This window comes from Maniola jurtina, chromosome 19 (assembly GCF_905333055.1).
Source record: "Maniola jurtina chromosome 19, ilManJurt1.1, whole genome shotgun sequence".
Lineage (NCBI taxonomy): Eukaryota > Metazoa > Arthropoda > Insecta > Lepidoptera > Nymphalidae > Maniola > Maniola jurtina.
Genome location: NC_060047.1, coordinates 12,400,921 through 12,428,254, shown reverse-complemented (window position 1 = coordinate 12,428,254; position 27,334 = coordinate 12,400,921). Strand labels below are relative to the sequence as shown.

General features: G+C 39.2%; 1 protein-coding gene across 2 annotated transcripts; it reads left to right on the top strand.

Annotated features, from left to right (window-relative positions):
- Window positions 1-187: 187 nt before the first annotated feature.
- On the top strand, window positions 188-27,334 carry LOC123874934 (5'-3' exoribonuclease 2 homolog). 2 transcript variants are annotated; one of them, XM_045920505.1, is made up of 17 exons: window positions 188-380; window positions 465-704; window positions 917-1,146; window positions 1,630-1,736; window positions 2,692-2,850; window positions 3,610-3,737; window positions 4,692-4,871; window positions 5,206-5,397; window positions 6,090-6,176; window positions 6,650-6,813; window positions 7,301-7,469; window positions 8,024-8,113; window positions 8,585-8,741; window positions 9,223-9,418; window positions 9,990-10,186; window positions 10,800-10,919; window positions 26,898-27,334. In XM_045920505.1, exons 1-17 carry the CDS (start codon window positions 306-308, stop codon window positions 27,293-27,295), a joined length of 2,889 nt encoding a protein of 962 aa, XP_045776461.1. In that variant the 5' UTR covers window positions 188-305; the 3' UTR covers window positions 27,296-27,334. The 2 variants fall into 2 exon arrangements, with proteins under 2 accessions (XP_045776461.1, XP_045776462.1); XM_045920506.1 differs by having other exon boundaries at window positions 6,650-6,817; window positions 7,305-7,469.

Genomic DNA, 27,334 nt, shown 5'->3' with positions numbered 1-27,334 from the left:
TATTATGAACAACCACACAGACAAACAACCTCTAAAACAAATGACCACATATATATAACATTTTAATATCTCAATGTTGGCCAATGGTAATGCCGCTTTACATTCTCGTTTTTCGTCATAACTTGGCCTAAACTTGGGTAAAGCTACAGTCAACATTGGCCAATAAAGAAAGAGACTGAAGGTTCGCTTTCTCTTTCACTCTTTCAACAATGGCACCTGCGTCGATTTGTTTGTGTTGAATACGTGACAAAATAATATTTTTATTTGATTTAAAACCAATTACTTAACATAAAACACTCGATAAAATGGGTGTACCAGCATTCTTTCGCTGGCTCAGCCGCAAATATCCGAGTGTTATTGTCGAGTGCATTGAACAGAGGGTAAAAACCATAACCCTAACCTAAAAATGTTGGTGTTTGGATTCAATGTTTCAGTGAAAAACCATGTTTTTTGTGCTGTTTTAGCCAACCGACGTAGATGGCCAGCTTGTATACGTAGATTCGTCCCTTCCGAATCCAAATGGGATAGAATTTGACAACTTATATCTTGACATGAATGGTATAATTCATCCCTGTACGCATCCTGAGGATAAACCGCCTCCTAAAGACGAGGATGAGATGATGGTGGCTATCTTCGAGTGCATCGACAGGCTGTTCCGCATCGTTAGGCCTAGGAAGCTATTGTACATGGCTATTGATGGAGTAGTGAGTACAAATTTTCCTTTACAATTTTCTTGAATCCACATAATTTGTAGATCCAACTAACATTACAATCATCAATAAATATATTTTTGTTGATTTAAAGAACCACAAATTTTTGGTATTTTATATATGTTCATTTTGTTCATGTTTCAAAGAATCTTATTGGAATAAATCATGTTTGAATGTATCACCAAAAAAATGACATACTTTTGTAGGCCCCTAGAGCAAAAATGAACCAGCAAAGGTCACGTAGATTCAGAGCATCTAAGGAGACCCAGGAGAAGATTGAGGAAGTGGCGCGCATTAGATCAGAGTTGCAGGCCAAAGGGGCCTATTTGCCTCCCGAGAGGCCCAAGGAAGCCCACTTTGATTCCAACTGTATCACACCTGGTACACCCTTTATGGATCGGCTGAGCAAATGCTTACATTATTATATACATGACAGGTTAGATCTATTAATTTTTACTGAATTTCTATTTCAATTTGTTTTCTCTCATGTTTTATATTATGAGGCCAGAACCAATTAAAAAAAATTGAAAAGGATAGTTTATTCACTGCAATGCACTGAGAAAGAGACAGCAATATATAATCCTGCCACAGGATCTAAAAACCAAATTATAGTGTTTTAAAAAATGACTGTGTATGAACAACCATTACATAAAATTTTTGGAAATTGTAATTATCAACATAAATATAACTACAGAAAAAAAATCTGTTTTCGATTAAAGAATTATTTGGAGCAATGTTTACAGGATAGAATCCAATCAGACTGATTGATTGTATCCAATTGTGTTTCCATTTCATGAGGAATTCAGATTACAGACCAGAAAACACACATTGAAACAGAGTTATTTAAAATTTTCAAATAGCAAGTTGCAAAATGTTGCAAAGGGATGGTTAAGATTTGGAATTTTAATTTTACATGCAGGTTGAACAGTGACCCAGGATGGAAGGGAATAAAAGTGATCCTCTCAGATGCTAATGTACCTGGTGAAGGAGAACATAAGATTATGGACTATATTAGGAGGCAGAGAGGTGAGATGGCAATCTTTCTCCCAAATGCATGCTATTAAAATTATTGTAATAGAGACATATTATCCCTACTTGTATTATAAACTAGCTGATGCCAGCAACTCCGTCTGCGTGGATTTAGGTTTTTCGGATTCCCATGGGAACTCTGAGATTTTCCGGGATAAAAAGTAGCCTATGCGCTAATCCAGGATATTATCTATCTAAATTCCCAATCTAAGTTAAATCCGTCCAGTAGTTTTTGCGTGCGTTTGCGTGTAACAAACATACACACACACATAAATACACACAAACTTTCGCCTTTATAATATTAGTGTGATGCATGCACTGTATGCTTATGTCGCGACATCATCTGTGAAGACTACACAAATTTCAAATTCCTATTTTACCCTCTTAGAGGTTAAATTATCAAAATTCTTTTCTTAGCAAATGTCTATATTATAATAGCTATCTACATGCTAAAATTCAGCCTGATTCGTGTAGTAGTTTGAGCTGTGCATTGATAAATGAATCAGTCAGATGTTTTGAAAATATGACTAAATGTGCACTATGCTTATGTTACGAATAACGAAACGGTATGGCAACACTGTGCTAATGAATACATTTTTATATAGATACTAGCGACCCGCCCCGGCTTCGCACGGGTGGACATTTCTATTTTCCGGGATAAAATATAGCCTATACGCATTCGGAAGAATCCCTCTAAGTAATGGTAAAAGAAATTTTGAAATCGGTCCAGTAGTTTTTGAGCCTATTCAATACAAACATACAAAAATACAAAAATACAAAGGTTTCCTCTTTATAATATTAATATAGATTTTGGAAACTTGGTTTAAATTTTTTAAGCTGCATAAACATGTTAACAATGTAAATACTGACTAAGCACATTTGTGGAGTAACTAACTAAAATTACTGGTGTATAATTTGCGAATTTTACATGTCTTGAATTATTTTGTTTCAGCCCAACCAGACCATGACCCAAACACGCAGCATGTGCTATGCGGTGCGGACGCTGATCTGATAATGCTGGGTCTGGCTACACATGAACCCAACTTCACCATCATCAGGGAAGAGTTCAAGCCCAACAAGCCACACCCTTGTGATGTTTGTGGACAGTTGGGTGAGTGTTAATCAGGAAAGTAACACAGAACAGCGAGAACCGTGAATGTTGGCAGCCTTATGTCGTCAACATCGAATCTACTTGTATGAAACGTTTTTGCTCTTTTCTGATACAAAACACTAAGGCGAGAAATGCTCTTCCGATGTCCATGTTTCCTGCCATATATAATCTAAATACCTTCAAGGCAGGAGTCAATAGAAAGAAATAGCAACTTCTAGGCCACTCTCTCTTCTTCTTGGTTTCTTATTAGGGTTCTGTACCTCAAAAGGAAACAAGGAACCCTTATAGGATCACTTTGTTGTTGTTTGTTGTTCTGCTGTGCTGTCAAGAAACCTATAGGGTACTTCCTGTTGACCTAGAGTCATGAAATTTGGCAGGTAGGTAGGTCTTCTAGCAAAAGCAAAGGCAAAAACTGAAAACTGTGAATTTGTGCTTACATCGCAAAAAAATAATTATTTTTTTGTACTATGGTGCAGAACCCTTCGTGTGCGAGTCCGACTGGCACTTGACCGGCTTTTTATTAGGCATGATTGTCATCAAGTACAAGCTTATCTCACAATAAAACCTTGGACATATTTTCGGAAAATGTTGCAACTCAGAATCAAGTCAAAATTGAGATATTATGAAAAACTGTTTACAGCTGAGTGATTATAGTAAAATGATATGTCACGTCGCAAAAAAATATCACAATGAAACGTAATAGTTTTGTATTCTAATGAGCGATTCTAGTGACTATTTGGTTGCCCTGGTACCTGGCAGGTCACGAGATGAAGGAGTGCACGGGCACAACGCCCGACGCGTCGCTGGTGCGGTCCGACCCTGCTTTCGGAAACCAGGACAGTTTCATCTTCGTGCGGCTGACTGTCTTGAGGGAATATCTTGAAAAGGTAAACATTTAAACAACTAGATAAATGCGAAAGTGTGTCTGTCTGCCTGCTACCTTTTCACGGCCCGACAGTTTAACCAATTTTGATGAAATTTAGTACAGAGTTATCTTACATCCCAGGGAAGGACATGTGCTACTTTTTATCCCGGAAAATCAAAGAGTTCCTACGGATTTAAAAAACCTATATCCACGCGGATGAAGTCGCGGACATCATCTAGCAAATCACACTAATATTATAAAGGCGAAAGTTTGTATGTGTGTGTGTGTGTGTGTGTGTGTATGTGTATGTTTGTTACTCCTTCACGCAAAAACTACTGGACGGATTTGGCTGAAATTCAGAATGGAGATAGATAATATCCTGGATTAGCACATAGGCTACTTTTTATCCCGGAAAACCAAAGAGTTCCCACGGGATTTCGCAAAACCTAAATCCACGCGGACGAAGTCGCGGGCGTCAGCTAGTAATAATAATAATCATCAGATGATGTCCGCGACTCATTCGCGTGGATTTTAGCTTTTGGAAAAACCCGTGGGATTTCTTTATTTTGCAGGATAAAAAATAGCCTTTGTTACTTTTTCACACTTTTTAAAATTAAACATTAAGTATTTATATCTTCCCCTTAAATCTGTATTGTCCCATTTATCATATTTTTTGATATAATTACTGACTGAAATGGAAATTGGCCATAAATTCACATGAAATGCTTTTGTTTGTATAATTGCATTGCAACTCCCCATCTTACAGTTCTATAAGTTCTTATGTATGGGTTGCCTGGAAGAGATCACTATAGTGATAAGGTTATAATCCTGACTTATCTGGTTAGTAGGCAACTTCATGCAAGCGCGCTCCATCTTAGGCTGCATCATCACTTGATTGCAGGTCTGATTGCAGCCAAGCACTAGCCTGTAAATAAAAAATAAAAAATAAAATAGATCAACTTGTGTTTTTTTACAGGAGCTACAAATGCCCAACCTCCCTTTCAACTATGATTTTGAGCGAGCTTTAGACGACTGGGTGTTTATGTGCTTCTTTGTGGGCAACGACTTCCTGCCTCATCTACCAAGTTTGGAGATCAGGGAGGGAGCTGTGGACCGCCTCGTTAACTTGTACAAGAAGTGTGTCTACAAAACAAAGGTACGTCATAATTATTCTATTTGTACATTTGCTATCATACAGTTCTTTTTTATCCCCTGTTTAATTTTAAAGGAATAATAATATTCCCTTTTTTAATTCCATATTTTCACAAAAAATTTAAAAATGGCCGCCATGCAAATTAAAAAGTATATGTGTTATATCTTGTATAAAACCCTTCGTGTGCTAGTCCAACTCGCACTTGACCGATTTTTTATCCTTTTTAAAATTTCTGTAGAATTGCCCTTTTTAATCCTATTTTTTACATAAATTTATAACATTCCTTTTTTTAAAGTATACAGTGTACCTAATTTTGAAATAATATTTCATTGATCAGGGTTGGATCACAGACTCAGGCGACGTGAACCTAGACAGGGTTCAGGTTATAATGGACGAGCTGGGCAGAGTTGAGGACGAGATATTCCGGAGACGGCACCAGAATGAAGTGAGCTTCAAGGCGCGGGAGAAGGCCAAAAAGCAGCAGAAGGTCAACTTCGGACTGCTGGAGAAGACGCAGTTTGCGCCTCAGGTAAGTGTTTATTCAAAAGAAAAGGGACACAAAAACTTTTTTGGTTCATTACCATTATTACATTGAAAAATAATATGGATGTTTTCATAAGTTTAATACAATACTTAATAGGTAAAAGTATTTAATTTTTGTCCAACTGTACAAACTGCAATTACCTTTTTTATTTAATTCATTTGTTCATTGTTTCCCCGCAAATGAGAGAAAAGTACTACAACAATCTGGCTGAAATAGTAATCGCCTCTTTTAGTTTTAAAAGAACTTCGGAAGTAACTAGCTTATTTCGGGCCGTTCGACCGTAAATTTGCTTATTTCAGGTCGTTCGACCGTAAATTTGCTCATTTCATGTCGTTCGTTTCATAATTAATAATAATTTGACATGTTAATATAATAATAAGTTGACATTTGTTACATTAAATAAATTCAATAAATTTTGCACGCCATGCTTGGCAGAATATGCGGTTCCACATAATATTTAAGACCAATGTACTTGTATATTATACCATATTTTAGCAAATAAACACTTCTTATTCTTATTCTTATTCTTATTCGGCCGTAAATTGGTTTATGTCAGGCCGTTTGGCCGTAAATCGGCTTATTTCAGGCCGTTCGGCTGTATATTGGCTTATTTCAGGCCGTTTGTGCGTAAATTGGTTTATTTCAGGCCAGGTAATATGCTATTATTTTTGTTTTAGCGTCTAGGCGCGGGCTCGCGGGCGGTAGAGAATCCTCGGCAGGAAGCCGCCAACATACGCCTCGCGGGAATGCAAGCTGTGGCTGCGGTAAGCTATTTCTTTTTAAAGATGTGATGATTTGTTGGTTTGTGCTTCTATAATATCAAGCGACGGAGCAAGGGATCGGCGTGATTTTTTGCGTGGAACAGGCTAATTTTTAGGATTCCGTACTTCAAAAGGAAAAGCGGAATCCTTATAGGATCACTTTGTTGTCTGTCTGTATCCCAAAAAAAATCATAATATGTTCACGAAAAAATAATTAGTTTACTTAATTACATGTAAATGGCGCTCTCTGTCATTTACTTGTACAGTTGCACATCTTGTATGGTGATACGGAACCCTTCGTGTACGAGTCCGGCTCGCACCTGACCGGTTTTTTATAGTAAAAATCTGTTAATAATAAATAATAAACATTTATTTCGGAACATTTCATCCATATAGTGTTAGTAACAGGGCCTTATGAACTATGTTAGTGATTAAATTAAATTAAATCAAATTAAGTCAAATGAAATAATGCACAGCAAGAGCAAGCAGATAACCGCGGCCGCAAAAGATCCGCGGCCGAGGCGGGTCTGGACGAAGACGAGGAGGAGAAACACGACGAGGTCCGGCTGTGGGAGGAGGGGTTCAAGGAGCGCTACTACGAGAGCAAGTTCGAGGTGGCCAGAGACAACCTGGAGTTCAGGTATAGTACATAATTAAGAAGTCCTAAAAATCCTATACTGATAACTCCTGAATCCTCCATACTAATATTATAAATGCGAAAGTGTGTCTGTCTGTCTGCTACGTTTTCACGACTCAACCGCTGAACCGATTTTAATGAAATTTTGATAAAACAGTTAGCTTACATCCCGGGGACGGACATAGACAACTTTTTATCCCTGAAAAGCAAAGAGTTCCCACGGGATTTTTGAAAAACCTAAATCCACCCAGACGGCGTCGCGGGCATCATCTAGTTTTTAAATAAATATGACTTAAATTTATTGTACCTACCTTCCGACAAAATTTTAAAATAAAGTTGGTGAAACAAGTTATACATCGGCAAACTTAAAACCAATTTTTTTAGATTATTTTGTATTTATATCCCAACCTACCCACTAGTTTAAGTTTAATTAACATTAAATAGTTTTGGTGTACATTATAGCTTTGAAAAATTATTGTATGTTGTTCAGGTACCGCGTAGCCCTGCAATACGTGCGCGGCTTGTGCTGGGTGCTGCGCTACTACTACCAGGGCTGCGCGAGCTGGAAGTGGTACTTCCCCTACCACTACGCGCCCTTCGCCTCCGACTTCGTCAACATCCAGGGCCTGTCCACTAAGTTTGAGAAGGGAACACTGCCTGTGAGTATGGAAACCCCTCTAGCGGGATTAATCTGCATACAGCGGCATCTAGTTAGCTACGTGAACGTAGATATAGTTGTTCGTTAACGCTATCTAATGTATGGTCATATTAATTGTGACGTGAAACTGGACTGCGCCAGATAGAAGTGGTATTTCCCCTACCTTCGCCTATGACTTCGTCAATATTCGGGGCCTATCCACGATATTCGAGTAGGGGACGCCACCTGTGAGTATGGAAACTTCTCTATCGGGATTTAAACTGCATACAGGGATATCTAGTTAGCCACGTGTATGCAGATATGGGTGTCAGTTCAACGCCATCTAGTGTATAGAAGTGGTATGACAATGTGAGAATTTTTTTTTTTTTGCTGCCTCAGAACCAAAGACTACATAATATTATTCTAACACTATTAGCTATGGCAAATAACGTGCGGACAGAAGTGAAATTGTTATGTATTTTTGTAGAAAGTAATTTTGACCAGACTTACAGTCAGTCAGAGACCTAATACGAAGAAGTGGAGTATTTGTTTTTGAGTTATTATCTTTTGTTGCAGTTCCGACCGCTGGAACAGTTGATGGGCGTGTTTCCTGCCGCCAGTTCGCAGCACGTACCCCAGCCGTGGGCCAAACTTATGAGCGACCCGGTGAGTACCCATCACTATCCATCACTACCCATCCATACTTCCATATATAGTATTATAAAAATATGAAAGTGTGTGTGTCTGCTAGCTTCTCACGGTCAAAACACGACCAAGACAAGACATGAATAAGACAAGTCAGACAAGGCCTAGACGAAAGAAAGATTAAGTAAGACGACACAAAGAGAAGAAAAGGAATTGATAAAGGCAAGACAAAGAGTAGATAAATATTTGCACAAAGACTAGCCAAAGAAAAGCCAAAGACAAGATATACGGGATTTAAAAAAAACCTTAGTCCACATGGAAAAAGTTACGAGCATCATTTACTTGCTATAGAGATAGCTTGCATCCAAGATATAGACAGGCTACTTTTTATCCCGTAAAATTATGTCCGCGTGGATTTAGGTTAGTGAAGAGTGGTAGGTCTAGTTAAGAATAATTTCAAAGATGTTGCAATATTTTCTCTCTTTTTTACAGTTTTCGCCCATAATCGACTTCTATCCAACGGACTTCAAGATTGACTTAAACGGCAAGAAGTTTGCGTGGCAAGGCGTCGCTCTGCTGCCCTTCGTGGATGAAACGCGATTATTCAAAGCTCTCGAACCTTACTATAAAGATTTGACTCAGGCTGAGAGTGAGTACATTTTCTAAGTGAAAGAAGTTGATTCTGGCAATAATTGCCATGTGTATTTGTAACATATGCAGAGAAATATTTTTGTGCAGAAATATAACATCACTCACCCATATTATAAATGCGAAAGTGTGTTTGTTTGTTGGTTTGTCCTTCAATCACGCCGCAACGTAGCAACGATTGACCTGAATTTTTCCATGGATATAGTTAAGACCTGGAGATCAAAGGGTTACCACAGGATTTTAAAACCTAAATCCATGTATTCAAAGTCATATGACATAGATGGTTTTTGGTCTTCGTGAACCAAACGCGACTTTCAAACTTTACTATAAAAATTTGACTTGGGCTGAGAGTGAGTACATTTTCTGTATTATTTTGTACGCAACAGTAAATACGATAAAGCAAACCCGTGTGTTCAATGTAACATTAAATGTATTGTTCAAACATATCTGGCTTTAAAATCACGGATACCCGTTGTCTGTAGTATACCGCAACATAAAAGGCCACGACCGACTATACGTGGCACCTTCAAACAAAAGCTATGAGTTTCTCCTGGCGCTGTACCAGGAGGCAGGCCCGGAACTGCGCAAACTGATCGAGGACGAGCAGAGATACCCCTTCCGTTCCGAGGGCGTCAGGGGAGACGTGATGCTGAGCGCTGACAACGTGTGCATTGGCGGGTGAGTTTGTGCGTCGTATTCCTCATTGCTGAGGGTCGCGACCCCATTCCATTAATCACTATATGAACACCTTCAAACAACAGCTACTAGTTTCTTTCTAACCCTTCCGTTCCGAAGGCGTCAGGGGAGATGTGATGCTGAGTACTGACAACGTGTGCATTGGCGGGTGAATTTTTTTTTAACCGATTACTAGTGCGACTGCAACTTGCAATCGAATAACAGATCGTATTCTGGTCGTTTTCAGGGTTCCGTTGGCACTCTTCGGGTACGAACCCTAAAAACGACCAGGATACGTGTTTTTTTTAGCGTGATTGAACTCTGTGCAGCGCCATCTAGTTTATTATGTCGATGTTTCTGAGCTGTATGTATCGCAATAGGTTTACGTGAATTTCCTCTGAATTTCTTCCAATTGTTCAAAATAAAACACTATAATATAATTCAGTTAGTTTTTTAATACAAAATCTTATAAACCGTTTCTGGCTTCCAATTGTAGTTTCATTCAATCAACAATATCGTGGTCCCAAAAGGAAGCAAACTGTACAATGAAACTGAGCTGGCCTATAATTTCCAGGCAACTAGCATCACCAGTAGTGGGCCTGGCCCCAGTGCTGGACAACCGCGTGGTGTGCGTCCGTTACCAAGACCCTCAGTATCCAGACGACTTCATCTTCCCCGCGCGGAGACTCCACGGTGCCACGGAGCCAGCTCGCGTGCTGAAGCCTGGCAACCTGTCACACCAGGAGAACAGGAACTGGAGACCGCAGATTGGTGAGTAATAGATATCCTGAGAAACTAGCGGATTTATCTAATCTGCCTTAGGCTGTCAGTTCATCATACTTTGGACAGCTCAAGAAAGGCAAAGGCAGTTGATCTAGTTTGAGGACATTATTATTAACCGTGTATTGAAAAAATACAACCCTTCAAGCTTAAAAACTTATTTTACGGCTACAGTTTTAAGGCTCCTTTAAGTTTACTGCAAAGTGCCGCGCGGCGCTGTGGCCGCGCTGCTTTGTGAATCCATATAAATAGAAACGCGCGACGGCAGCGCAGACCCGCACTGCGGCCGGGCATCAATTCATTGATCAAAATTATATAGTACTTTTTTTTGAACAGTCACGTAAGACTACTTGCAGGGCGATTCAGAACACTCGATTCGGTAACCAGTCCGAAAGGGCGTGGGTTCGTATCCCACCGCTGCCACCATGTAATGAAACAAGCATGGCTTACCACATATTAATATATATGTTATTCTACCTACATACACCACAGTTATCGTACACTCAGATATTGGTTGGATACTCAATAATAGTTTAATTTAAAAAAGTTATGTCTTTTCAAAAAAATTCTGGTCCTGGCTTCAACATGGCATTGTTGTACGCAGGCATGGTGCGGTCGAACACAGTGGCGTCGCTGGAAATAGCGGGGCACCGCATGCTGGGCCACCAGCTGTCGCGGTCAGGCTCCTACTCCAACGTGCCGCCGCCGCAGCAGCAGCAACACAGTAAGTACAGTTTCTGCCTACTTTTTTAGGGTTCTGTACCTCAAGATAAAAAACGGAACCCTTATAGGATCATTTTGTTGTCTGTGTCTGTCTGTCTGTGTGCCCGTCTGTCGTGTCTATCAAGAAAACCTATAAGGTAAAATCGGTTCAGCGGTTGAGCCGTGAAAACGTAGCAGACAGACAGACAGACACCTTTGCATTTATAATATTAAGTACTAGAGGATGTCCGCGACTACGTCCGCGTGGATTTATGATTTTAAAGATCCCGTGGGAACTGTTTGATTTTCCGAGATAAATAGTTGGCCATGTCAAGTACAGGGACGCAAGCTACCTCGGTACCAAATTTCATACAAATCGGTTAAGCGGATGGGTCTTTAGGAATCCCGCGGGAACTGTTTGATTTTCGGGGATAAAAGTAGCCTATGTCCGTCTCCGGGATATAACCTAACTCTGTATCTTTCGTCAGAATCGATTACACTGTTGGGCCGTGAAAAGGTAGCACAGATAGACAGACAGACACATTCGCATTTATAATATTAAGTATGGATGGATAATAAATAATCTGCACGCGTGTGACGTCACATCCGGCGGAGCCGCATAATTGTGTCACGCGACCTCCCCTCCGCCCGATTGATGCTGTAATTAGTGACGTTATTTGTTCCCGCCCCCACTCCGGCTCCACGGCGCATTCGTTTGAGAGTATAAACTCATTTTTAATTAATTGGAAATTGGATGCACTTACCTGCTTTATTTCATTTTAAGAGGCGAGCTAAAAGTAATTGTAAGAAAAAAGTAGAGCAATAAAACGTTTGATATTCAATTGGATTTTGGTATTTATATCAGACTAGTTGATCCCTTGAATTTTCAAAAAATCCTTCCTTAGTGTCTCTATAAAAGGAACCTACTGTCAAAAATTCAAGTTTCTAACCCCAGCAGCTAAGACTGTGCGTTAATAGATCAGTTTGTCAGTCAGGATAAGTTTTTTATATGTATAAAGAATTTTTACAAGTATAGCTTAGAATTTAGATGATGCTCGCAACTGCGTCCCCATTGATTTCGGTTTTTTGAAAATCCCGTTTTATTTAAATCAATGTCAAAATCTGTATACTTTTGACAAAACCCGTTAAAAACGTGTGGGCCTTGAAAAGGTAACAGGCATCTTCCATACGATGCGATCTCGGACGCGACGTCGCACACCAAGTATTGTAGAAGAGAAACGCCGCCTGAATTACACGAAACGTTACAATGTATTAATATCATCATTAAAAAAATTAATAATATCCCAAACACGCTATTTGGAACTCTATCTTGCATAAAATAAGATTCAAAGTGAATCCTATTATTGTGGCTACCAATTAGCAGGCGAGCCTGTGCTGTCTAGATGATCGGACCTTTGTTCTTACTGAGCACGAAACAAGCAGGCTTTAATTAGCGGGACGACATTGTGCCACAGGGTAAGAAATTATGTAAGTCACAGTGTAAAAAAATGTGCCACAGAATTTGAAATTGAGTATGATCATCTCAATCCATCTTCGACCCGCTACTGAACACCGCCGGGTTCCCTCTCAGATGAAGGAATCACCAATCATCTCCATCAGAAACGTTCATATTTGTTATAGTGTTTGTAAAATTACGTAACAGGTAGTAGTTTAAAAGGAAATCTTGTTTCCCATAATCTCATCGATCCATCAAAAAGATTGCATAGCATATAATCATCGGCTTAAACTTCTTTTAAGATCAATTACAGAGTTACAACGGAACATGCAATTACACATCCAAGCATAGGCATAATACCTTAAATTCCTTTGCCGCCAACAGAGAAAACAAAAATTACAAACACAATGTACTGGCTGAATGGAATCTATTATACGAAATTCCAAATTCAAATTGGCCTATCGTCCCTCCGGCATTGACGTGTAATAGCGCGCGAGAGCAAACAGGAAGTGCGAAGGGACGCCATTGTCCGATGCAGTGTCGCCAACTACGAAAATAATAATTATCGGGGGTTGCGAGCACAATAGGCGTCGATATAAGAACACCATAGATATAAAATGCATAAATTGTGAGAACTCACTCACCAATCACCATATTTTCTCTGTGTCAACTATCATGTCAAAATACGGTTCACCCTTAAATTAAGGACTAAAATCGTACTTGATATGACGGTTGACCTAGAGCAAATATGGCGAGTGAGTTCTCAAAATATATGCAGTATACGTACCTTTGCAAAGACATGTAGGCATGATCTGAGAGCTGTTATCCATAATGTTCTCAAAGGTGTGTGAAGTTTGCCAATCCGCACTTGGCCAGCGTGGTAGACTAAGACCTTTGCTCAATAGTGAGCCAACGATGGGTTGATGATGGTAATGATGTTTAAGTCCAATCAGTCTTAGGCACTTTGGTCTAAGTTCCCGACGCCTTCTTCTGCCTACACTCTTTCTTTCTGTATGTGTTCGAAAATCTAATATAGTGATTTTACAATATGACTAATTTCCCTTTCCCTTTAGGCCTTGAGACTAGACTGAATGTATATTTTCGATGGTTCGCTGCGCCAGCCTCTGAACTAAAATTTTCAATAGAAACGTATAGATCTTATTATCTTGAGTTTAGTATATCAGTATCAATAGGGCCGATTTTTTTCACAATAACGGGTCGATCGGCTCAAGTGCTTCCTATTATCCGGTTGGAGAGGATTACGCTACAGTATCGAGCTTTTTTCTTTTTTTTTAATTTTTTTCTTTTATCGCGCCCTTTATCCAGCTGGCCGAGGTGTGCTAATGCGTATTTTAGTTACTCTTTACTTTTTTTTAATAATCCGCTGAAGATATCCTATAACCTCTTTGGTTGGTGTACTTATGGATCAGAAGTGTTATTTTTTGTTTCATAAAAAGTCCAGAGTCGGAAGTCTTTTTTTAATGCATATGTGCTTATATAAAAAAAATGGCATTCCAATTTTTAAGTTTAACTAGTAAAAAGCTTTTAACAAGTTATTTAAAAATTAAAAGAGAACCCCGGCTCTGTGGTTTGCGTGGCTGCCTCATGTACTGTCATGTGATTATAAATAAACAAATAATTGAAGATTTTTTTTTTCAAAAAAATAGCCTTTTAGATAGGGAATTTTCTTATAACTAAAGCAATGCGTTTATTACCACTCATCCTTGACTCATAGCTTTCACATTTCTATAAAACAAAAAATCTTACTTGACTCCCAAAGTCCCAATTAATCTCTCTTTAGTCTTCGAATCAATTAAATCTAGGACAAACAGAAAAGATCACGTATCTTATGTCTATGACAATAAAGTTTATTTTTGTGGGTGAAAAGATGTGTTTTGCGCCAGTAGGGGGCGGCACGTGCCCTAATTATGTGTACACCCCCAAACTACGGGTTTTCCTTTAATTGAATACGCTTATTTGATTTTTTGATTGACATCACTTAAATAAATAGTGGGTTTGCGATTGAAAACGAATGACGTTTTGTTTTTGTTTTAATTACTTTTTTAATTACTTTTTTAATTACTTTTTTTTAGATTAGGGACTGTTATTTGAAACGTTTAGATGATGGGATTATAGTTTTTATATAGCAAGATAGGCTTCCGCCTAGCCTAGGAAGGGTGCCTTAGCAAAAGTTTGTCGGTGCAAAAGTCACTGAAAATTGATTGAGACTTTTTCTAGGAAGGTTAGTTCTATTATTCTAAAAAGTAACTGTTTCCAAAACATTGTAAAAATCCCACCAAAAACATTTCATGTAAAAATGTAGCCAAGACTCACAAGTTCATAATGTTTTCACTGTTAAAAAGTTATGAGATCTCTAGTAGAGCCAAGCCCCTAGCTGAGCTTAGATTTGTGCTGGCCATGGGAGCTATCCCAAGTCCAAAGTAATATAGCTCTTAAATGTTCTTGACTGTATCAAATTTATAACAATAAATAACAAATCACTCTACTTACAAGCTCTGATTCTACAAACCCTACATCTTGGTAAAAAAAGGACGGCTTGGCCGTTTAATGTTCGTAAAACTATTTATTACATGACATAACATATTTTAAGGCCTTGAGGAATAGTTTGTTCGACAATTACTAATTTGTATTGTACTTCGTGATGGTCGCAGAAGCAATTCCGGGCTTAGATGTCATTTCAGATAAAAAATCCACGAACTGTAAACGGCCAAGCCGTACTTTTTTTACCAAGATATAGGGTTTGTAGAATCAGAGCTTGTAAGTAGAGTGATTTGTTATTTATTGTTATAAATTTGATACAGTCAAGAACATTTAAGAGCTATATTACTTTGGACTTGGGATAGGTCCCATGGCCAGCACAAATCTAAGCTCAGCTAGGGGCTTGGCTCTACTAGAGATCTCATAACTTTTTAACAGTGAAAACATTATGAACTTGTGAGTCTTGGCTACATTTTTACATGAAATGTTTTTGGTGGGATTTCATTTCTTTTTGGCAGGTGCCCTAGATTTTTTTGGATCTATTTTTTGTAGGTACATCATTTTCATGGCCCACTCTCTATCATTACCTCTTTTTTTAAAAGCTTTTATTCAACTTGCAATGTACTCGTATTTAAATATGTTTGTTCGGGTGGAATCTTGCAACTCAATTTTGAAGCAGATATACCAAATTTCAGTCTTTTAGGACTTCAGGAAACACAGATACTTGGTACGTTTGATAAATCTGCCACGGACATCTTATCCTGAAAACTTTAGAATTCGAGCAACAGATTTTACAGATATGCATCTGATATACGAGGGGATGAAGGGGGACCGATTTCTTAATTTATCTGTTGTTCATAATTGTTGAAATTCCTACTTAATGCCAAATTTCAGTCTTCTAGAACTTCAGAAAGTACCCTAGAATTTGTGACTAGAGGTTTTGAATGTCGATAAATCTGAAACTATAAAAGCTAGACAATTGATACTCAATGCGTTTAATAAATCTGCCAAGGACATCTTATCCTGAAAATATCAGCATTCTAGCGACAGAATTTACAGATTTGCTTTTCTCATAAGAGGCGTAGAGGGGGGAAATTTCCAAAGTCTTAATTTTCCTGTAGTTTGTATGCAATTTATAGTCTACATACCAAATTTCAGTCTTCTAGGACTTCGGGAAGTGCCCTAGAATTACAGACTAGAAGTTTGACTGTCAATAAATCTGAAACTATAAAATCTAGACAATTGATACTCAGTGCGTTTAATAAGTCTGCCAAGGACATCTTATCCTGAAAATATCAGCATTCTAGCAACAGAATTTACAGATTTGCTTTTCTCATAATAGGCGTAGAGGGGGGGAATTTCCAAAGTCTTAATTTTCCTGTAGTTTGTATGCAATTTCTAGTCTACATACCAAATTTCAGTTTTCTAGGACTTCGGGAAGTGCCCTAGAATTACAGACTAGAAGTTTGACTGTCAATAAATCTGAAACTATAAAAGCTAGACAATTGATACTCAGTGCGTTTAATAAATCTGCCAAGGACATCTTATCCTGAAAATATCAGCATTCTAGCGACAGAATTTACAGATTTGCTTTTCTCATAAGAGGCGTAGAGGGGGGGAATTTCCAAAGTCTTAATTTTCCTGTAGTTTGTATGCAATTTTTAGTCTACATACCAAATTTCAGTCTTCTAGGACTTCGGGAAGTACCTTAGAGGTTTTGAGTAGAGGTTTTGATGATCATCAGTGAGGGACGAAATCGGCGTATTTTAGGTATCAATAAATCTGTAACCATAAAAGCTAGATATTTGATATTTGGTATATTTGGTAAATTCGCTGAGGACACCTTATACTGAAAATTTCAGCTTCCTAGCGTCATCCAGACCGAAGTTATGACGGGTCGAAAATACGGCGAAACACTTCGAGAAAAAGGTACGTAGCGCCCCGGCCGCCGCGTTTGGCTCGTCTTGGCGGGGGCACTGCCGTGCCCCCTGATATATGTTGTCTTCGCCGTCAATATCAACCTATAAACATCCATTGCTGGACATAGATCTCTTGCAAGGACTTTTACAAGCAAAGTCTTGTGGTCTTGCACTATATCTACTGATCCAGAGACCCCCGCGTTTGAGGTCTGAAGGGGTATGCAAATTCTAGTAAAAAAAATCGTACAGCTGACCCAACAAAGTGGGCTTGGTACTTGTAACACTAAAATTTCCGAAAAAAATCTAAAAAAGGATAAGGATTACAATCTAGACTGGTTTGCAAAGAAACACTCTGTGCTACCGAGGTGGTACTGTAGTCTTTGAGCTAACAAGTGTAAATTAAAAATTTATAACACCCCCGACAAGTGAAGGCATCTTGACAGCTTGACATAAATTTGTCAATTGACGTAACGGTTATCTAACCTTCTTTTCTACAAGAAAACTAGAAAAGAGCTGATAACTCTTAAACGGCTGAACCAATTTTTTTGGATTATAGCTAAGAACACTCTCGATCGAGCCACCTTTCAAACAAAAAAAAAGTAAATTAAAATCGGTTCATTCGTTTAGGCGCTACGATGCCACAGACAGATACACAGATACACACGTCAAACTTATAACACCCCTCTTTTTGGGTCGGGAAAAATGATTCCTAAAAAGCTAAAAACTGTTATTTGGCGGCTATACACTCCGCGCGAGCTTAGGCACTTGAGCACGCGCGGCGACAGCGTCTAATTATTGCTGGCGAATCGCAGGTTTCGCTGCCGCCTGAAGTCTGGCCAGCGCTTTCCAAACTGCGTGGCTTAACTCAGCTGTTGCAAACAAAATGCCGGAACGTAGAGTTCCTCGTTTAAGCGCTAGGATCTCTTTATTAGACCATGGGCTTAAAACTATGCCTAAGAAGGTGAAAACTAAACTGATATGGCGGCTACACACTCTGCTGCAGCGCCTGAAGTCTGGCCAGGGCTTCCCAAAATGTAGATCAAACCAAATCAAATTAATTTTTATTAGATATTATTTTTCTTTTTTCTTTCTTAATTATTGTAATAGTGTAAAATATTGCATGCCGTAAGGCCAAAGGCTGTAATTATTATAAGTTTAGAATAAAACCAGTGTAGATAACCCAAATTTGAAATAAATTGATTGATTGAACGGTTAACGTGTAATGCCAATTGAATTGGGGTTAAAATCGTCTAACGCCAAACGGCAATCTAAATGCCGTTGTACGTTGATCGTGGCTACATCTACGTTTAATCGGAACTGCCGTGGAATATCGCGTTGTTAGCCGTTAATATCGCCGGGACATTACAGCCTAAGTTATTTGAATAAAACTATTTATATTTTTTACTCTCTAAAGTTAAACTGTAAATTGAGTTACACGAGAGTTGTGAAATTTAAGGAATAACTTTTATAATTTGTTTGTGTAATTCTGTGGGTGGTTCTTGTAATAAATAAATAAAATAAAATAAACTCAAAAAAAAAGTTTGAGAAGCCCTGGTCAGCACGCTCGAGTGCTGTGGCGGCTCGTTTCTCGTTTATTTCTCCTGTTTTTCATATTTTTTCTCTTGCCAAGAAATTGTCGAGAGCCTAGTGACAACTGGGGATCTCGAGGGGTAGGTATATCCTTGTTCAAAAGTCAATGTTCATTGTTCTTCGGGTTAGGGTTTGTTTCAATGACAAAGGTAGCTATCGGTATTGTAAAACTGTATCATCTATGTATTTATATTTCTATTTGGCACTAGATGTGCCCGCGACTTCGCCTGGGTTTAGGTTTTTAAAAAATCCGTAGAAACTTTTGATTTTCCGGGATAAAAGTAGCTTATAGCCGTCTTCAAGATGCAAGTTATCTCTGTACCAAATAGATGATGCCCGCGAATTCATCTAAGTAGATTTGGGGTTTTTTGAACTTGTGGCAACTTTTTGAAATGTCCATCCCCGGGATGCTAGCTATCCCTGTACCAAACGTCAAAATCGATTGAACGGATGGACCATGAAAAACTAGCAGACAGACTTTTGCATTTATACTTTTTGTCCCGGAAAATCAAAGAGTTCGCACGGGATTTTTAAAACGTAGATCCCGGCGGACGAAGTCGCGGGCATCAGCTACATAGTAAATAATTTACACTGGCAAAACCTTTTATGTTTTTTAGCGACATAATATTGTAACATTATGTGATAAACTTGAAGTATCATGGCCTCCTCCAAAAAAGGGATATAAAAGAGATCCCGGTACTCGAGCGCGGAGGCGCAAAACCTGCGATTCGGCGGCAATAATTAGACTTTGCCGGCGGCGCGTGCTCGAGGGGCCAAGCCGGCGCGGGCAAAGTGTCTGCGGAATTACAGTTTTTACATGGTTTTTACTGACATTTTCTGGAAAGTGACGACCTCTATGGCAAACTGGTAGTTTGAGTTGCATACGAGAAAGGTTCAATTCCAAACAAGGCCGCAGCCAGGAATTGATTTCGGGGAGGGTTTTGAGAGGCCAAGCCGGCGCGGACAAAATTTCTGCGGAATTACAGTTTTTGCTGACTTTTCTGGAAAGTGACGACTTTCATGGTATACTGGTAGGTTGAGTTGCATACGAAAAAGATTCAATTCCAAACAAGGCCACAGCCAGGAATTGATTCGGGGAGGGTTTTATCAGGACTTTAACCAAATTCTTTTATGAGAAAAACTTTTGCATTATGTGCCGGGGTACATGGTCAGTGGAATTTTACCTTTTAATTGCATAGTGAAATCCAATCCCAATTTTTTTGTTTTAGTAAAAAAAAAAAAAACAACGAAACAAAGGAATTAACAAAACTTTATGTTTTTTAAAGCATCCTTTAAATCAGAAAAGTAGAGTGAAATGAAATCCATACCCATCTAATATTATAAATGCGAAAGTATCCGTCTGTCTATCTATCTGTTAACTTTTTACGGCTCAACTTAACCGAAATTTGATACTGTACACTGTACAGGGATAGCTTGCATCCCGGAGACGGATATAGCCTATTTATATTTATCCCGGAAAATCAGAGTTCCCACGGGTTTTTGAAAACCTAAACCCACGCGGACGAAATCGCGGTTATCAGCTAGAATTATATAGCTCATAGCTTTAGTTTTAAGTTAACGCAATTAATTATCACCACTACATCATCGTTTGACAATCAAAAAGTGTAAATAGTACCCAATTTGAAAAAAATACTTTGATATAAAAGTGACGAAGAAACTGACTGACCGACATATAAACGTACAGCTCACACAGCTGGGCCTAGAAACTTGCGATTTTGTCTTGAAGCCTAGAAAGTCGCAGCGGTCAGCTAGCTGTATATAAAAGTAGATCATTATGTATTTACGTACAAGAACAGCACGTTCCATATAGCAGCCACATAAAAGTTTAATGAAGGTAGTACGAGAACACAGATCCGCGTTGCGCCCCACGTCGGGCGCCAACTCACAATGGCGCCTAATGGCGACGCCTCGTTACGCACTCGCGCTGAGAGCATAATTATAAATGGCGAGGACTCGGGGACCATCAGGATTATCACGTGCCTTTTAAAGATTAACTAGGCGCTGCGAATTAGATATGGGTAGTTCGCGAAGGAAGGATACGATCGAACTAGTTCATCATACCCATCGCTGGCTCACGGGTCTTCGCTCAAAATGAGAAGGGTTTGGCCACAGTCTACACGCTTCCCAAATGCAGATTGGCAGACTTCACACACGTTTGAGAACATTTTAGAGAACTTTCAGGCAGGTTTCGTTACTATGTTTTCCTGCACCGGTAAAGTAAGCGATATTTAACTGCTTAAAACGCAGGCATGAACTGAATGAACTACTGATACAAATGAGTGACGTATCTTTAGATCAAAAAGACACATATCTCTGCTCAGTTCAGGGATACATGTAGCGCATGTCTAGTGCGAATGGAGTAGACGTGTTAAGGAGTAATCAACTATGCCATGCCAGTTTTGTGCAAAACTACTCCGGAGTCCGTTGAATAGAAAATTGAGAGAGTTGTCGCTACTTTTTTTTCTGTGGCTACGAGTAGCTTTTTGAACTTTGATTTTATGGAATATTCAAACTCGAATTACGCCTCCTTTAAGTAGACGTTTACAAGCTTATTTAAGTTGTGTTCCCTCGATAGTACTAGAACCTCTTTATTTTTTTATAGTTTCAGCTCATTGATACGACATTAATACATTGTATGCATATAGATATGTATAGAATGTAGGTATTATGTCGTATCTTGGGCTTAGCCCGCGCACTGCTAATTCACCGCAAAAATCTATGTAACATGGAAATTATATGAAGCAGTTTTCGCGACTGCGTGCAATTTCATATTGTTTCCATACACGTACCGCTGGAAAAATCGCGCGGTGTAATTTCGGAGTGCGAGCTTACCTTAAAATCTATGCGTTACGAAACAACGAAATGATCCTTACACATTTAAGGGTTTTTTAGGGTTCCGTACCTCACAAGGAAAAACGGAACCCTTATAGGATCGCTTTGTTGTCTGTCTGTCTGTTTGTCTGTCCGTCCGTCGTGTCTGTCAAGAAAACCTATAGCGTACTTCCCGTTGACCTAGAATCATGTTTGGCAGGTAGGAGCTCTTATAGCACAAGTAAAGGAATAAATCCGAAAACCGTGAATTTGTGGTTACATCACAGAAAAAAAAGTTAAAGTGTGTATCAATTTTCAAAGTAAGATAACTATATCAAGTGGGGTATCATATGAAAGGGCTTTACTTGTACATTATAAAATCAACTTCAAAATGTCGGAAAATATACTCGAGTGCGGAACCCTTGGTGCGCGAGTTTGAGTCGCACTTGGCCGGTTTTTTTCTCTGGTGATACGGAAGGTGGAGCCCTAGTAAATCACACACCGCGCAGGTTCAAGGTTCCTTAGAGGCTAGAGCAGACACCAACTACTTACTGTAGTATCACTTGTACGTACTAACTTAACTATAGATATGTAATTTTGGCGCCGCCATTGCTCTTATTTGCGCCGCTTTGACGCCGTGAATGTGTCGCGTCGGCGTCCATTAGGTGCCTATTATGTGAGCCGAGACTGCGCTTAGTGTTTTTTTACTGCTGCAATGCACGGTGCTGCGATGAAAGCGGAGATTTCAGATTGGTACGAGCATTAAAATTATAGCAGTCTCTCAAATTCGAGGTGTAAAAAGAACGTACCTCAAAATATTGGTAGGTAGGTACTACTTATAAGTAACAAGATTTATGTCCGCGACATCGTCTGCGTGGATTTAGTTTTTTTTAATCCTGTGAGAACTCTTTGATTTTCCAGGATAAAAAGTTGCTAATGTTAATTTCCGGAATGCAAGCTACCACTTTCACATAAATCCGTTAAACAGATGGGCTTTTAAGAATCCCGTGGGAACTCTTTGATTTTCCGGGATAAAAAGATGTCCTTCCTTAGGAGGTAAGCTAACTCTGTACCCATCAAAATCGGTTAAACTGTTGGACCGTGAAAAGGTAGAAGACAGACAGACAGACACACTTTCGCATTTATAATATTAGTACGGATAAGAATCCGATCCCACTACTAGAGGTCTGAGTTCACAGTTCTAATTTTCACATTTATCTATAACTAGCTGATGCCCGCAGCTTCGCCCGCGTGGATTGGTCAGATCCCCTGCAGCATCAGGATTGAGGAGTTGGACTCCAAATTTTTATGAAACAATGTCGCAAAGTTCCTCTATCGATTAAAAAAGAAATGACGCAAATCGGTTCAGAAATCTCGGAGATTTCGGTGTACATAGGTAGAAAAACACAACTCCCTTTTTAAAAGTCGGTTAAAAAAGTAGCCTATTTTACGCCCTGGTCAATCCTCTACTTGCCTGTGAAAGTCCCGTCAAAATCGGTTCAGCCGTTCCAAAGATTAGCCTTTTCAAACAGACAGACAGACAGACAGACAGACAGACAAAAATTTTAAAAACGTGTGATTCAGTTATGGTATCGTTCAAATAACCATATGAGCTTAATATGAGGTAGTTATTTCGAAATTACAGACAGACACTCCAATTTTATTTATTAGTATAGATTTATGCGATGACGGGTCTTTATTTTTTACACCCAAAAAATGGGTGGAGCATATTATCATGAAACGCCGCATTTAGTGGAACATTTACATTGCTAAAACAATTGTCAAGTGCGAGTCGGACTCCCACAGATGGGGTTTCGTACCATCGTACAAGAAATTTTCGTAGCGGCCATTTTGAAAGTCTTATTTTTATTGCTATAGCGGCAATGGAAAAACACATTCTGTGAAAATTTCAACTCTATACCTATTACGGTTCATGAGATATTTATAGCCCGCTGATAGACGGACGGACGGACAGCGGAGTCTTAGTAACAGGGTCCCGGTGGTTCCCTTCGGGTACGGAACCCTAAAAAGCAGTAATAAACGCGCCACCGCACTCGAGCTGGAGCAAGCTGCGATTCGCCAGCAATAAATTAGAAGCTGCCGTGCGCGTGCTCAAGTGGCTAAGCCGATGAGCTGAACACTGGAGTGCGGAGGCGGAAATAACACTTTTCACTAAGGCTTTTTTAAATTCAGAATTGCGATAGTTTGTCTATAAACATGGATCAAATCGCAAAAGGAGCCCTAAAAATATTACAAAGAATATCCATTCTGTTTCTGTGAACTTGATCAAAATATTTAGATTAATAGCTTATGTTTTAAGTTTACGTAATTAATTATCACCACTATATCATCTTACGAATCTAACAATTCTGACCATCAAAAGGTGTACAGTAACTACTTTAAATAAATGATTTTGAGTTTGAGATTAGATATTGAAATAGTAGAAAAAAAGAATATTAGCCATGTTAGTCATGATCCATTCCCTTCCAATGCGCCAAACTTCGGTTAAAAGTAGATATGAGTACGACAATAGCACAGTTTGCAACGGGTGTGTTTGAACCGCTTTCGGAATTCAGTCCGCTCCTTTAACAACTGAGCTACTGAGATATCTACATAGATTTTAAGAGGCAACTTAAAATCCTGCTCTTTATTTACGAATATATTTTCCGCAGCTAAGTAGACTCAAAGAGCCGCACTCGACGCGCGCTGTCGCTGAGACGCGAGTGTTTGCACGCTTTGTTTGCGCCGCTGAGCTTATAGCGAGCTATCGGCTCACAGTTCCAAGCTAATCCTTTTACAGCCAAAACTTTGCGCGTACCTCAGTGCTCCCCTGTTTTTGGCATAAGCCGATCCTATCATTGGCATATGACTCCCTAGAATAGCAGGCACATATATATATATATTAATCATTTTGTATATATTAATATAATATAATATAATTATATATTAATCATTATATATATATATATATATATTATATTAATATAATATAATTATATATTAATCATTTCAAATTTGTCGCAAAATGCCACGCGGAGGCAGCTAAACTGCAGCGCTGCAGCGGCGCTGCTTTGTAAACCCATACTTATAAGTAATTTTTTTTTAAATTTTCATGGCGTCAATTTTGAAATTGTTTGTATTTGTAGTTGTAGTGACAATAGAAATACACATTCTGTGAAAATTTCAGGTCTCTACCTATTACGGTTCACAAGATACAGCCCGCTGACATACAAACAGACGGACGGACGGACAGCGGAGTCTTAGTAATAGGGTCCTTGGTCGTCGGCACCCTTTGGATACGGAACCCTAAAATATAAAGCAATCTAATTTACAGTTGCGCACTAATATTGCAGGATACATCACTTGAGTACCTGTTACATAACAACTTTGATGGCCCTAAAGCCGCTTATCGCGATCTCTTATCTCTTATTTTTTAACCCCCGACCAAAAAAGAGGGGTGTTATAAGTTTGACGTGTGTATCTGTGTGTCTGTGTATCTGTCTGTGGCATCGTAGCGCCTAAACGAATGAACCGATTTTAATTTACTTTTTTTTGTTTGAAAGGTGGCTTGATCGAGAGTGTTCTTAGCTATAATCCAAAAAAATTGGTTCAGCCGTTTAAGAGTTATCAGCTCTTTTCTAGTTTTCTTGTAGAAAAGAAGGTTAGATAACCGTTAGGTTCATAATATTATGTCAATTGACAAATGTCAAGCTGTCAAGATGGACGTTGCCTAAATACATAATTATTTATTTGAAAATGATGTTTTGGAAAACTCAATACTTTAGATCGTAGGCGCTGAATAGTCCAAGAAAATCAGTTCAGCCGTTTGAAAGTTATCAGGTCTTTTCGGTCTTTTCTAGTTACTGTAACCTTCACTTGTCGGGGGTGTTTAATTTAGATTTACACTTGTAATATTATTCCGGATACAGATTTAATAAAACTACTTACCAATTGAAACTCGTACTCAAAATATACTTAATTTAAGTACTTTATAAGCTCTTTTGAATTGAAATAAGTGTGGCCATTCAAAACACAAAGCTATAAACACAAGCATTACCACATTGATACTAGCTTATCTCGCATATCACTTCAAGAAAGCTACAGTAAAGCACCAAAGACATGTATAAAATGACGACCACATTCACACCAGCTGGTCGATACCGGGTCAGGGCATGAACGTACTTTTTAGGGTTCCGTATCCAAAGGGTAAAACCCTATTAATGACACACTGCTGTCTGCCTGTCTCTCTCTCCGTCCGTCCATCTGTCTGTCCGCGTGTCACAGGTCTCTAGCTCGTAGATGAAATGAGTTACACACCTGAAATTTTGGTATATAAACGTTGACGTTGAAAAAACATTGATATTGACAAAAATATTGATATGCAGCGGCGTGCAGGTCATAGAGGCACAAAAGGCTTACCCTGATTCAAATAGTTTAATGCTCATTTTTCATCATGACCGCCAGTAAAGAGGGAAATACCTAACTTATGTCTACCCTGCCTATGCCTAAACCTGTGCACGCCACTATTGATATGACAACGACAGCTGCAAAAAACGTCAAATACTTTTCTGTAAGTCGCTCTTCCAGTAGGTCTAGTTTTAGATCCTCGTGCAAGATACGAGAGCATCACAAAGCTCGTATTGAGGACTCGTCGCCAGTGTGACGCGGAGCGGAGCGGCGCGGCGCGGGCTCGGCGCTCGCGCGGTGTTAGCCTCGAGAGGCGCGCCGTTTTGTGCACGAGAGCTTAAAAGCCAACAGACGACAGGCCTTATATGGCCTTATCCAAAAGTCAATAAGAAAATTTCATAGTCACCGCGCGTATAATGATAAGGTTTCCTAATTTAGTTAGGTACTGAGCAAGTTTTCGGATTGGGTTTTTCAAGCGATGGCAACCTTGCCAGCACACCTAGTTTCTCCTTTCACCAAAGATTGCGTGGTGGAGATTGCTCTGAGCAATAAGGCCGCCTTTGCATACAATTATTTTTAGTTTCTTTTTTTTTTTTTTTTTTGATTAGATCATGTTTCGTGTGCAATAAATCTAATTATCTATCTAGCACTATAATCTCATGCGGTGTTCTTATTTCTAAGTTAATGCAGTCTCGAAATTACTTCCCACATTACACGTCTTTGTTTGTTGGTTTGTCCTTCAATCACGTCGCAACGGATCGACGTGATTTTCTGCATGGGTATAGTTGGAGAGCTGGAGAGTGACATAGGGTATTTTTATCCTGGAAAATCAGAGTTCCCACGGGATTTATAAAAACTTCAATCCTCGCAGATGAAGTCGCGGGCGTCAGCTAATAATAAATAATATAGCCGAGGATTTTTTCGAAAAACCTATAAAATTTTTGATCAAGCTTTGACCCTCATCCCAGAGGCCATGCCACGTCCTTTTTCGCGCAGGAATTACCTACCTGACTAATATGTATAATCAACTACCTATCTGTTATCTGTGGATACTTTACTTTATTACTTACTTACTTTGTTACTCTCACAATTTTTGTGCAGCATTTTTAAGTAATATTTTACAAACGGATCCCTGAATAGAAAAATGGTTTCTCATATATACGCAATATTTTTGAACACTCCACACCATGAGATAAATGAGAAAAATAATTGACCGGCTTTATCCGTAGGAGTGGTTCCTACGTACCTTAATTGGCCCTGATCTATTCTGGTTTTATAATCTTAAATATTGTTTCAGATCGATCACAGTCCTTCGGACCACATCGGGGCGGCTACGTACCCCACCAGGGTCAAGGCAATCAAGGCTACAACCGGAACTACCAATCCGCTGACAGGTACGGCTCAAACCAAGACAGGTACGGTTCAAACCAAGATAGACACGGTTCTAACGACAGGTACGGTTCAAACCAAGGCAGATACGGCTCGAATCAAGACAGATATCAGAACCAGGGCTACCAAGGTCAGAATTTCAGGTCATACAACCAAGACCAAGGGTCCAACCAAGGTCACAACCAAGGTTACAACCAAGGTTACTCGCAAAATAAGTATCCGCGGAATGACCAGGGAAGGGACCAAAGTCAAAGACCTAACTCAGGTTCTAGTAATAGATATCAAGGTAACTCGACGTGGCGTTGATGCTAAGTTGAATAGATAAATAAAGTTTATTTGTTGCGC